We start from the raw sequence: 13,765 nt of genomic DNA on the forward strand, positions 1-13,765 counted from the left end.
AGACCTCATCTGTTTTTATTAAAATTAAGACATCTAAATCTGAATACACATCTGAATGATTAAGATCTTATCTGTAAATCTGAATACTAAATGATTATGATTGTTTGTTTTTAAACATCTGAATAAATAATGAACATGATACATTCAAATTATTTTAACAAAGTTATAAATGCATCATCATTTGATTTCAAAATTTTTGGAGTTGCTTTGCACTTTAATCAAATAAATATTTATGAAATTGCTTTTCACTTTAATCAAATTTAAAAAAACCAATAATTTTTATCAATTCTTGATAAACAAGCAACAAAAACAAAAATTAAAATTTTAAGGGAAATAATTTAGATAACCAATTAAATTGGAAAATGAGAGACTTGAATTTTTTTATTTTTTTACGAAAATAAAGTGTCTATAAAAAAAAGTCTAAATGAAAATAAGACTATGTCACATGCCTGATCCATTCAGACCCATCAAGAGATTTTTAAGTAAAAACTAAAAAAAGCAAATGCACTTAATGTCTTAATGTCTGAACCATTTAAATTCAGACCTACATTAAGAGCAAACAAATGACGTGCAAAAATAAACTCGAGATACTCACTAAAGGAAAATTCCAAAAAATAATCTTAGAAGATATTGGTGTTTGACAAAGTTTTCAAAATAATAAACAAATAAGAAAGTTTTTATGATGGTGTATTTTGCTAAATTAATTTTAATTTATTAATAATATTTTAAAATTTAATGTTTGACTATGACTATTTTTTATATATTTATTTAATGCTAAGAATAATACGATTTCTTAATGATATAAACCTCTTTTGATTTCTTAAAATAAACAAGTAATAAGAAACACTATTTACTATAAGAGAGGGAATTAACATTTGGCAAGTTGGTTTTCATATTCATTGTATTCATCAACATAAATCACATAGAGAAACAACATAAAATCCTTCGTTAATATCAAAATACACCACTAAAATAACAATAATACCACATACCTACCTTGAAAATGCCATAATTTAATTTGCTTAATGAACTCTATCTCTCCAATCCCTCTATAAATACACAAAACATTATTAATCTTATATTTCCAAAGCATATATTATAATTGTAATTATAGAAAGAGAGAGGGAAAAAAATGAGTGGTGTTGGTGTGGAGTCGATGGCACGATCAAATGTTGGAGCACGATGTGTTGGGATCGAAAATAACAAAGTGTCATGCAGAAGTATGGAGTCGATGGCACGATCAAATGATTGTGGGGGGATTGGATTTCAAATGCCATTGCATTACCCAAAATATACAAAGGCTGAGTATGAGAGTATGGCAGAATGGAAGGTGGATTGTTTGCTTACTCAATATGGACTTCCAATTCATGGTGATGTAAACCATAAGAGGAAGTTTGCCATGGGAGCTTTTCTTTGGACCTATTAATTTCTTAGTATTAACGTACTCGTTGTACTTTTGATATTATGAGTTTAAGATTTTATTTCATGATATATATGTATTATGTCATGTAGGATACGTGTCTACTTGTTCAATTTTATACAAGTTTAAGTGTCTAATTGTGCACTCCCAAAGTTGGAGGGCATAGTTATCAGTTGAAGTCAAGTTAAATGTTATGTTTATGTATTATGCCTATATATATTGTGTCTCGTGTCCAAAGTGTTAAGTTTAGTTAAACCCGTTTTACATAGATTGCATCGGCCTCTAGTTGATTCTTGGCATTTTGAGCTGCTACACTCAAAATTGTTCTCGTAACATTAACAAGATGTGATGTTACAAGTCACGAATATATATATATATATATCTTTACAAGCGAACAGGGCATTTCTATTGGTTTCATCTCAAACTATATATAGTTGAAAACTTATTTGTCTATTTTGATAGACAAAAATAAGATAAGAGTAACCGATAGGAGAAGAATGGATGAGAGGATATAGATAGAATTGGGGATGAGAAGCATAATTTTTGCCTAAGCATAATCACAATATGCATAACCCTTTCTTTCTGATCCCCATTCATTTTTAACTCGTTGCTAACTGGGTCTGAATCACAAATCAACCTTTGTGAAGACCTTCTGGTCCTATTACCTTTTCTCGACCCAATAGCTACTTTAGCTGCTTGTGTAACATTTTAGCAAGTATCTACATCGGGTTGGGGTTGATTCATAACAGTTCTCCTTTAGAGAAAATTGCCGCCCAACACCTTTGGGTCATGTAGTTTACAAAATATGTACGCAAAATGCAGATAGTGTATACTTTATACTAATATACCTATAATATATATGCCTTACACAAATAAATTGGAATCATGCTCATTACAAATAACACAAGGCTATTTCATCCTTAATTTTAAACAAATGAAACTATATACATTAATACACTACTATGTATTCAATCTAAATTTTTTATTGAAATTGTTCCCTTTCCTTGAAAGGAAGCGTTGGCGTAGCTACTACAGTTGTTAGTTGTTGTCATGTGATCAAGAGGTCACAGGTTTGAACTGTGGAAATAATGTATTGTAGAATGCAGGATAAGACTGTGTACAATAGATCCTTATGGTCTGACTCTTACTTTACACGCATGGTTATCCCTTTCCATATGTAACAGCTAATTGGCTATCTGAATAACCAATTTTCAATCTTGGAACAGACATCTTGTTCTTATCTTGCATTCTATTCCTGTAAATGTTAACGATCAATGCTATCGCAGCAATTCTTGTCGTACGATACCAATTCCATGGATTAAATAAACTTTTTATGCAAATGACCAAAAAACTTGAACTTTTCTTCTTTTCTTTCTCATCTTTACTCTGTTTCTGTTCTGTTTTTGCCAAATTCTCAGAAAATGACAATGCATCTTTAATTCCTTTGCCAAAATATTCTTTTAGTTCGTCAATCACTTCTAGTTTATTTCCCCATGTTGGATCCTTATTTAATTTGTCTATCAGTACCATTCTACTTGCTTCCAAACGGACAAGCGCGCCATTGCGATGTCTCTGCTGCCGAGACTCTAATGCCTGCGTTGCACAAGTAAAAATTAATTGGTTACCATACCATAGTGGCGCATGCAGGATTTTACGCAAGCAGTGTCTATCTATTTGTCCCAAAGTTGATAGTATTTACTTACTAAAAGATAGCTCATGTAAATAGATAGTGAATATACATTTTTTACTTGCATATTTAACATAATGTTTTACATGGAATTAAAATTTGTTTATGGTTAGGCAGAGATGGAGCTAAAATTTTAATTTTATAGGTTCTATATTCTAGGATAGTGACATCAGGTGTTAATAACTAGGTTTTGAGTTTAACTTTTGTATATATTAAGTGGATTTCTTAATATGAATATAGAGTTAAAACTAAGACTATTGTGTTCGACTTAACATATACCTAACCTTCTAGCGCCGTCCCATAACATGAGAACATTCATTTTGATAAATTGGTGATTGCTATAAGACTCAAACCCATGAAGACTTATATATTGAGTCGTGTATGACCATCTCAGCTAAAATCATAAATCGTTAGAAATTGATTATGTCGCTCATTCATTTAGAATAAATAAACAAAAATTTAAAAACGAAAGGAACTAATTAGTAAAACCTGGTAGAACTGGAGCATGTTCTGAAGATCCTTTAATGAGTCTTGAATGCCAATCAATTTCTCCTTATCTTCCATTGTGAGTTCTTCAATTCCGCAATAACGACCATGTTCAGCACAGTGTGTACAGAAATTAATTTCTTCGCGACGAATTCTATCACTAATCTCATCATATAAAACCTCTGTTCTCTCACTAAGATTATGCAAATCTTTATAAGTATTATTCATCTTTATATATCATATAGTACAAATGCAGTATCAATCAATTTATTTTATACTTGAAAAAGCTTCCTTGCCTTTGCTTTTTAAAATTCTGTTTATTTCATGTTTTGTTTTTTGTTTGGGAAATTTTAGAGATCACTTGGAATGTAAGGTATAGCTCTGTTCTTACTTTAGTGGTCTGGATTTGGTGTACTTTAGCCTAATCATTTTGTATTTTCTCCGTCTCAATTTGGTTGTCTTACTTTCTTAATTTTAACTTTTCATTAAAACCATATAATTAAAGTACAATACATTTGACATATCTTTAATTTAAGATTACGAAATTCAAAAGTTTTTAAAATTTTATTCAACTTTGTGTCAAGTTAAAATAGGACAAACAAATTGAAACGGAGAGAGTCACATTGTTGTCTTCTTCTTCTTTTTTTGCATGTGGTAATCCTTTCATAGCAAGTTTTGTCTGCTGCTGAAACCTTTAGCTGTTCACTGTCCCACAAGTTCTCGTATTCCTACTCAATATTTTGCAAAGGGACAGGGGTATGGATTCCGCTGAACTCAGTAGTTTTAATCCAAAATTTACTTTTGTATTATGAAATTTATCAAATATGCATGTACAAATTATTAATTTAAAACTAAATAATTTTAAATGACTAAAATTTTGAATTTATAAGCTTCAAATCGTGGGTCTATCTTTGTCATTTACATATGCAATAGTTTTGGCTCAAACTAATCTTTATTTTAAAAACTTATTTAATATTTACAAATTATAAATTCATAAGAGAAAAATAACTAAATAACTACGTCTCAATTTCAAGTGAGTCGAAACCAATTATATGAATCTTCATCATCGACAAGTTTGCTAACGTCTTAATTAACTAAAGTTACGTTGATATACTAGGCTTGATTGCTGTTTTTTCTTTATCGCAGTTTCACATTATATACTTTAGTATATTACAAAAAGAAAATAAATAGAAGTTTGGATTGTAGTTGCAGAATTAGCAACGAGAAAAAGAAAATAGAAATCATTGCCAAATGTGACTCACGTTGGTAAGGAAAAAAAGTGGATTCTTTGACAACTTATCAGATAAAGAATTTGATTTTCATCTCTTTTCACTCACTTTTTAACTGTCAGCAAGCTCAGGATCCAAGCAAAGGATCAACAACACTAATACTCCTAGACATTCAATCATGTAAACAATGGTCCTTTCGGAGACATCCGAAATAATTGGAACGATACAAAGAAGAGATAAGTCGGGCAATGCATAAAACCCCAACGCTAGATGGTTAAGTACCCGAAGAATCGGACCATAGTAATAAGAGAACCTAGGTTTGAATTCCAACAAAGACAAGCTAGGTGATTTCTGCTGAAACTTTGGTTGTAGATGCACACAAACTAACTCGGACATATCACCGAATACACTCAAAAAAATGGAGGGAAGCAATTATATCCAGGCTGAACTATAGTTATCCGTAATAATAAACACGATAGAATTTACAAAAAAGGCTTTTGAAGTATGGAAATATTTACATAAATAGATAGTCGAACCAAAAGAAACAATCCAAAACCAGATAAATACGCTTCCCACACATGTTCAAAATTCAAATATTAGCATTCATACATAAAGAAATTCAAAGCATCATCGTTCTTCCTGTAGAGGAGCAACGCCTAATGCTATTCTACACATAGTTAATGGAGAATAGAGAAGATAAAACATTTGAAATTTGTTTTTGTTTATATCAATTCAAGCCATCATAAAGTTAAATGTTTTAACCCATGGCATACTTCTGGGTCCAACTCCTGGCGGTTCCTTCGTATTTGGACTTGTCTGTCTTGTACATGTGAGCAATCTCAGGAACCAAGGGGTCGTCAGGGTTTGGGTCCGTCAAAAGTGAGCAAATTGAAAGCAAAACCTGAAATGTAATCCAGAATCCTTTCCCACCTTAAGAAACATAAATAACACAACATGCTTCGCGAAACACAAACCAGTTTTGAACGGTCTTGGAAAGCCATTTAACAGAATTCATAATTTCAGAAAAAACAAATGATGCTACTAGCAGAGAACCGGGGACAAGATCTTATCCTATGCAACCGAAATCAAAGTGTTTTACGAAGGACACTGTTAAAATGTTTTCATCATTGCTCCCTAAAGCTATTAAGGAATAATATTAGGTCACCTATTATCTATGATGCCCAATTAAATGATCTTTCCCTTTTTAAAGCGTCGATCCTTCAGATTATACACAATTAGCTAATGAATCAAAATTGATTTGAAAAGGCACTTATATCATGAAGGTTCCAAGCCTCGGAATAGGTATGTTTTCATAGCTTGTATTATTTCTCAGCAGATAACGGTAAGAAAGGACCTTGGAAATAGTTAAGGCAGGGCTCCACTGCTCCTTCAGTATGTCCAAGCATATACTCCCATTACTATTGATATTTGGATGGAAAACTTTTGTCCTAAAAGCAACCTGCAAGGATTTAACGAATAAACGTCACACAATAAAGTCTAGAGGGAAACTGCAATTTATAAACTGATGCACATGAATTTACATACTCAGGTTCACCAACTAAAGGTTTACAAGAGAAACAGTTTGTTGGACATGAAAAGTTTCCAAATAGTCCTATCAACAACCATGCCTCTATATAGACTAGTGTGGTCGCTATCTGAATCCTCAATAACCACTTGCTCCAAATAGATCTATGTATTTCTTTTTCCTTTTTCTTTCTTGTGTGTGAGTATCAGTACGTGTGTATAAAACATACATGAGTCATGTAGATCCACCTAGCCTAGTTGATATTGATCATGGATCAGCAAATCCGCACATTTGAAGTCTAGTCGAGAATTTTTTTCTGCAAGAAATCCGTGTTTTGAACCAGACTGATCAACTTGATTCTAAAGAATCTGAACTCTCAACCCTCCCCCAAAGAGAATCCTATTCATTCTTTCTATAAATGATGTAAAAGTATGGATAGTCCAAGGCACTATTAAAAATAAAAATTGGGAGATGAAATCGTAATTCCTCCATAATCACCTTGTCTGGACCAAAAGGTACAAAGACAAACATTGTGTGACATGCTGATATAAGTAGCATAACACCAACCATTCAAAAAACATACTCGTACTTTTATCTCTGCGTTAGACTAAAATCTTGAAAATTTGTTTCTCATGCAAGGTGACAGTCTAACAAACAAGCATAGAAAATAAAGCCAGAGAAGGCTCCACTACTCACACATGATCAGTTAACAGCAAAAATCAACTTCTCTTCTTGATCGCAATGCCTCAAAAGTATGCACCACAACTACAAGCTCATTACTAGGAGATCTATATGAACATCATTAAAAATACTCTAATAGAAAACAGTCAAAAAAACAAGAAAACTAGGTTCCAATATGCAAAACCAAATAAGAAGGCATCTGCAAATAGAATAGTCACCAGCAGAGACATCATTAATTCAAAGTAATTTGCAACTGTAAGATACCTTAGGAGGTTTGAATGGATAATCCGGAGGAAAATGGATAGTGACCAAAAAAACACCCCCAGCATAAGGGCTATCAGAGGGGCCCATTATTGTAGCCTGCCAGTGAAACATGTCCTCTCCAACAGGACCTGTTAACACATGATATAAAGTTGTTAGGAAGTCGATGCCAAAGAATAACATAGCATGTACATCTTACAGATGTAGGAATATGTGCGCAACATCTTGATGAAGAATAGTGAAAATGCCCTCTCACAATAATTCAAACTAGTAGTGTCAAATCCCGATGTATATCATGTATCAAGATAGTCAAGCATGGATCATATTGTACACAGAAGCTAATTAAAAGAAATGCATGCACATTCACTATCATGTTTATATATAATCCTCCAGTCGTAAAAATAAGCTAGAGATCCTCTTTTTAAAGGTAAGATAGCTACAACTTTTGTTTTGATGACCAGGTAAACTGTTAAGGGCCAATCATTGCAACCTTAAAATCACCTAGTGTTTTTTTCCTCCGGCTAGGAATTAAATCTGAGACTCATGGTTCTCAATCCACTTTAATGAACTCTAGGCCACACCCTTGGGTGCCTAGTGAAAAAACCAAAAAAGAAACCAAACTATGTCTATCCTTAAAAAGGTAACATAGTTACCATACTACTCCCCATGTCCCATGTTAGTTGAACACTTACCTTTTTACACGCATGTTAAGAAATCATAAATAAGAAGATAGTGTTTACTAATTCACCCCTTAAAAAAACTTCTTGAAAATTTTACAAAAAAATGTGAACACTTTCAAAATGAATTAGTTGCAAGGGTAATATAGGAAAAAATTTAATTAATGCTTTCTTGATTTAGTAAGGTGGACAACTAATATGGGACAATTATTTTTAGTAAGATGATCAACTAATATGGAACGAAGGGAGTATAAGTTATAACACCATAATACAACAAGGGAGTTTGATTCACTAAGACGCCGTTTGGTTCAAAGACAAAATATGCAGGGAGTAAGTTGAGGTTTTATCTTGTTGGATATTTCCAAGGAAAAGGAAAAAAAATATGAAGAGTGGGATGGAAATTTGTCATTTTTTAATCTTATATTACTAATATTCATATTTTCTTTCATAATCTAGTGTCTAGGCCAACTTTCGCACACCTCGACTAATTCCACGGGCACCCACCAGCACAGGTATCAGTTAACTCTATCACCAAAGCTTGGACAGATTGAAAAAATCACCTAGTGCTTTTTTCCTCCGGCTAGGAATTAAACCTGAGACGCATGGTTCTCAATCCACTTAAATGAACTCTAGGCCACACCCTTGGGTTCCTAGTGAAAAAACAAAAAAGAAACCAAACTATGTCTATAGAGTACCGAGTTTAATGCGAAGATTAAATCTCTTTTTCCTTTCAATAAACAGCCTCTAAGTATATAACTAAGCTCATAAGACGTGCATTTCTGAGGCATGTATAGAATTGTATCATAAGATAACTACAAAAAAATTATGAATGTCATGGAATGTAAAACACATAATTATTTCCATGGGGAAGACAACATGGAAGCTGAAAAGCATCACACTACAGACAGACTAGAAGGATTATAATTAGCACATGACTACCATGACAATGTAGACAAAGTAAACATCTCTGTAAGGATTCAGTGCAAATAACATGATTCTAAAAAGAAGTCAAAGGTTTGGACATAATGACATTAGAAAAACCATCACAAAAAAATGTGAAGAATGACATGACGAGCCATATAACCAATAAGTCTAATCATTTTAAAAATTAATCCGGTCACCTGCATAAGCTCTGTATGAGAACCCATTAGACAAAATCCAGACATGTATAAAACTTTTTGTGATAGGATTCTTCTCTTTATGCAAGTATTTAGTTGTAGTTTGTAAAAATAACTATAATATATTTCTATAAGAAAATACTACTTATCAAAAAAGATATGAATATTGGAAGAGTAACTACACACCTACATATAGACAAAATGAAATCACTTCAAACAACTTTTCTATTCTCTATGGAAATCAGAGAGTGCATTGTGCAATATTATGCTCCTCCACAGTCCGCACAACAAAAAGCTCTTATCCAGAAAATATTCTAAAAACGAGAGCCAGTACGTCACTCACTGATCATTGAAGCCCACTTGTATGTACACCAAAACTATAACACTGGAAATGCTCTTGTACTTTTAGATGTTCAACAAGTTTGCACAAGTGATAATTTAGCAGATATTTTCACTAAGGCATAGTCAACTTCAATATTTGACAAGCTGATACACAAGATTGGAATGTGCCGTCTTCAAGACATTAAGTGATGATTTCATCGGAGGAGTAAAATGCGTGATGCACTCTTTTTCCCTCAACCAAAGTTTTTATCCTATTGGATTTTCCTCGTAAGATTTTTAATGAGGCAGCAAGAAAGGTATATTATGAATAACTGTGTAAAGTTTTTCTATCACTAGAAATTTTTCCACATGGACATCCTGAAAGTGCTGTGAATAGATTAAGTGGATGCCCATCTCCACCGTAGCAAGCATGACTCTCCAAGTTACTATACATTCTGAGGCTTATAAATAGCCATGTATAATATATAGAATAATACACTCAAAAAAAGGAAAAGAAAAGTTACTACTTCTTTTATTTTTCTCCCTGCACTTGCTATTTTTTATTTTTTATTTTATAACATGTTACCAACACGAGGCTCTAACCAAATATTTTATCTCCGCCAAAGTTAAGTCTTATTAAGGTATGCGCCACATTCATATATTGCATGAGGCTCTAACCAATTATTATATCCCCGCCAAAGGTAAGTCTTATTAAGGTATGTGCTACTACATTCATTTATTTTTGACAAATCAAGAATTTGTTATAAAATACAAGCAAGAAGTAGTAACTTTTATTTGCCTTTATAGAATGTAATATTCCATCTATTATATATGGCTATTTATAAACCTCAACTATGTAGTTACTTGGGTAGTCATGCTTGCTAGAGTGGAAGTGGGCCACTGGGCATCCACTAGATCAATTCACAACATAACAGTATATTTGTCCCTTTTTCAAATTTTAAAAGTGTTTTGGACGGCAAGAGGCAACAAAAGGCGACAAGGGCCTTCCTCGCCACTCAGCGAGGCACTCGCCTTTTTGAATCGCGGCGCCAATTAATACCAAAAATTAAAAATATTTAATTGCATATATAAATATCCAAAATCTCAATAACAATAACATATATTAGCAAATATTTCAATTCAAAAGCATAACCCTAACAAGATAAGAGATTTAGGTTAATGAGTATAAATAAGTCAAATATTTTATTTTATTTTAAAATGTAGGCAGTGGGCAGTGGCTTCAGTTCTTCAGAAATTAGACTTCACAATAAAAAACAGAGGGACTGAGAGAGTACTAAAAACAGAGCAAAAGAAGAGAAGAGAGATTGATTCGAGAAAAGAAGAGAAGAGAAAAGTCACGACTCACGTAAGAGAAGAGAGAACTCGCAGCAGCAGCAGTCGCGACTCGCGACTTCAAGTTTTCAGTCGAACTAGCAGCAGCAGCAGTCGTCGCGATCTCTAATTCCAGTCGAGGTATTGATTTCAAGTTTCCAGTCGCGAAATGAGAAGGAGTAGTCGCGACACCAAGTTTGAAAAAATACCCAAAAAAACCCTAATTTGGCTTTTAATTATTAAAATTCAGACTTTTTTAAAAAAAATCAAAACGGCGACGCCTATTGCATCGCCATTCCACGTCACCGAGTCGCCTTGGCTCGCCTTTTTGACCTCGCCACACCTCGCCGGAAATAGGCGCAGACCCCTCGCCACGCCACGCCTCGTCGCCAAAGGCGAAAGGCGCTCGCCTTTAAGAACACTGGGTCTACATGCTTGATTTGACATAAATACTTTAATCCAAATAATTATTGTTCGTGTTTTATTGTTATTTCTTGCATTTCATACATATCTTTTACTTTTACATTTTCTTCATTAGCGCCTTTTAGGCCACATTTCCTTGTGATTTAAACTTAAAAGCCCTTATAGACCTTAATGATGTATTACCCTTTTCGCCTTTCACAATTTCTGAAACTCTCAGTTTTAAGCCAATTTTCAATGGCTCTTGGGTTAAAACTAGCCCTTTGAAGTTCTCTAGTGCAATAAACAAGCATTGTTGGGACAACTCTTACCCTATCGCAATAACAGATTTGGGTTTTAGTTTGGAGGTTATTCCTAAGATACATATGAAATGAATCTGAAGAAAAACAAGTTGATGGGACAAGATTTGAGTGGTGAAATCATATCCACCATTGATGAACAATGAAGCTTTGGAGTTTAATTATTTAGTGGGTCGGGGTGGGCAGGTTAAAAAGGTGACCTGATTTATCTGAGGGAAAAATACCTCGGAGCTGAGGGAAATACTATACAAGTAAAGGACAGTCATGATTTATTAAAATTAAATAACCAATTATTTTATAATAAATATTATATCTAAACACATAGTTAATAATATATATATCCCAACAAAAATTCCCTCTCATTTGTGCTTGAGTCATGACTCATTATACTCCCACAGGATTTTATGTCAGAAACATCTCCATTGCAATTGGAAATCAATTAAAACTTAAAAAGTTAAGGCTCCAACGTTTGAATCCTCTATTTTGCGCATCACAGAAGACTTAAGCGGATATTCAATGCAAATGCCATTTGTGCTATGCACAATAGAGGGAAATGAATGAAGTGATAATTGTCAAAGAACAACATTTTAGTCAAAGAGCTAACATAGTTTCAAATCAGTATACGCAAAATTGCACAATGAAGTTGGAATGGACCACGAGAGTCTAGCATTCGAACCCACCAAAGTTAAAATTGTACTGAACAAAACATAGCAAACCCATGTTTCACCAGAGTTACTCTGTATGTGAATTAATCCAGCTGTGCAAGGCGGGACAAACATTACTCACAAATAACAAATCAAGCTACACATTTGACCAGTCATCAAATCTAGCTATATATCTTTGACTTCACAATGAACCATTAGAATAATCAAGCAAATCATAACCCTAAAATCAAACAAAAAATCATCTCAACCAAAGTAAAAAAAAATTGAAATTTGAGTTTCTAAACCATGGATCAACCACCAAACAAGGTAAAAATCAAAACTTAACACAAATATATGAGCATAAAAGAAAAGTCAAATGACAAATTAGAACAAGAGGAAAGAAAGGATACACACCAGCGCTGCATGAAGTAGGAGGATCTTTCTGGAGATCCTTCAGCTCCTTCAATATTCGTTTCGAAGCCATCAAAATCCAAACAAATCTGAATCTAATCTCACCCAAAAAAAAAAAAAAATTAAAAAATCAAAATTCAACACAAAACAACAAGAAATCCTGATAAACATATACAGATAAAGGCATGAATTACCTGATCAGAAAATCGGAAAAGCTGCTGAATCTTTACACGAAACTAGTAGATGAAATTGGGTTGAGGAATATATCACTTTTTTTTTCTTTTTATTTGCAGCTGTTTACTTCGTTTTTTTTTCTTTATTATATTCAATGGTTCTGGCTGCCCCTAGTTTGAGCCCCACCGGAAGTACTGTGTGATTGGGATTTTGGGGCGCTTCTCATGGCCCCACACTTCAGTGTTATCCATAATTTACATATTTTTAGGGGTTCGCGAACAAAGTTATTTCGAAATTATAATTGTTAAATTAATTTATTTTATGTCAGTGGTGAGATAGAATGATATCAAGTTAGAAAGAATAAGGTGTGATATTCAAAAATAAATTTTATTCTGTTTAGTTGAAAGTATAAGTTTATCACATGTTTTTTTTTAGGTAACTAACGTTTTTATTAATCACCTGTGAAAGCATTACAAAATAGTTGTCCAACTCAGTCATCTTAGTCTATCCAGCAACCACATTACACCTCTAACTCAATGCATTACAATATCTCCTTTTTACAATAACCATGTTTATATAAGGGGCATAACTCTTGGGGTAGCTCTAACATTGCAAATATAAGCTACTCTTCTTACAATCTGATCAGGCTCTATAGCTTTTCGTTCAAACACCCTTTGATTTCTTTCATTCCAAAGTGCATAAACTTCTATTTTTTATCAAACAAAGTATAATTTTAATTTCAAATGTAATTTTGACATATCTCACCTAATCCTACTGAGGTTGGATTTTTAATATTTTTTAAATTGCAAACCAACCTCTAGAGATTGATTTTTGCGGGGAAAAAACTATTTTTTTTAAAGAAAAGGATCTCGAGAGGTCGATTTGCATTTTCTCAATCTTTTTTATGTTGAATCGTCAACTATTAAAGGTCAGGTTTTTAAAATAATTGATTGTAAGACTCGATCCAAACTCAAGATCCAATCTAACCATAATGCAGGACTCGAGACCTAACCCTGATCTTGATCCAAAACTCGATTTTTGACCTCGACTCAATCGTGACTTGAGATTTGATATTTTGGG

The 13,765-nt window shown here is 33.2% G+C and overlaps 2 protein-coding genes across 3 annotated transcripts; both read right to left on the bottom strand.

Annotated features, from left to right (window-relative positions):
* Positions 1-2,312: 2,312 nt before the first annotated feature.
* Positions 2,313-5,218, bottom strand: LOC125867308 (uncharacterized). The gene is made up of 3 exons (XM_049547751.1): positions 5,105-5,218; positions 3,597-3,821; positions 2,313-3,013 (listed from the first exon to the last, which is right to left on the bottom strand). The coding sequence occupies exons 1-3, from the start codon at positions 5,216-5,218 to the stop codon at positions 2,582-2,584; spliced, it is 771 nt and encodes a 256-aa protein (XP_049403708.1). The 3' UTR covers positions 2,313-2,581.
* Positions 5,219-5,403: 185 nt separating this feature from the next.
* LOC125867088 (ubiquitin-conjugating enzyme E2 10-like) lies at positions 5,404-12,907 on the bottom strand. Of its 2 annotated transcripts, none has more exons than XM_049547507.1 (5): positions 12,706-12,907; positions 12,515-12,606; positions 7,293-7,420; positions 6,177-6,281; positions 5,404-5,723 (listed from the first exon to the last, which is right to left on the bottom strand). In XM_049547507.1, exons 2-5 carry the CDS (start codon positions 12,582-12,584, stop codon positions 5,580-5,582), a joined length of 447 nt encoding a protein of 148 aa, XP_049403464.1. In that variant the 5' UTR covers positions 12,585-12,606; positions 12,706-12,907; the 3' UTR covers positions 5,404-5,579. The 2 variants fall into 2 exon arrangements, with proteins under 2 accessions (XP_049403464.1, XP_049403466.1); XM_049547509.1 differs by having other exon boundaries at positions 12,515-12,600; positions 12,706-12,799.
* Positions 12,908-13,765: the final 858 nt, after the last annotated feature.

This window comes from Solanum stenotomum, chromosome 6, assembly GCF_019186545.1.
Source record: "Solanum stenotomum isolate F172 chromosome 6, ASM1918654v1, whole genome shotgun sequence".
Taxonomy (NCBI): domain Eukaryota; kingdom Viridiplantae; phylum Streptophyta; class Magnoliopsida; order Solanales; family Solanaceae; genus Solanum; species Solanum stenotomum.

What these genes read in the sequence shown, in the direction of transcription:
- LOC125867308 (XM_049547751.1), bottom strand. Translation starts at nt 5,218, where the DNA reads ATGTCCGAGTTAGTTTGTGTGCATCTACAACCAAAGTTTCAGCAGAAA. An exon ending in ACTATGGTCCGATTCTTCGG is followed by an intron (nt 3,822 to 5,104) that starts GTACTTAACCAT and finishes TGATATATAAAG; the next exon opens with ATGAATAATACTTATAAAGA. An exon ending in ACATGCTCCAGTTCTACCAG is followed by an intron (nt 3,014 to 3,596) that starts GTTTTACTAATT and finishes TGTGCAACGCAG; the next exon opens with GCATTAGAGTCTCGGCAGCA.
- LOC125867088 (XM_049547507.1), bottom strand. Translation starts at nt 12,584, where the DNA reads ATGGCTTCGAAACGAATATTGAAGGAGCTGAAGGATCTCCAGAAAGAT. An exon ending in ATCCATTCAAACCTCCTAAG is followed by an intron (nt 6,282 to 7,292) that starts GTATCTTACAGT and finishes AAATCCTTGCAG; the next exon opens with GTTGCTTTTAGGACAAAAGT. An exon ending in CTGCCTTAACTATTTCCAAG is followed by an intron (nt 5,724 to 6,176) that starts GTCCTTTCTTAC and finishes ATTACATTTCAG; the next exon opens with GTTTTGCTTTCAATTTGCTC.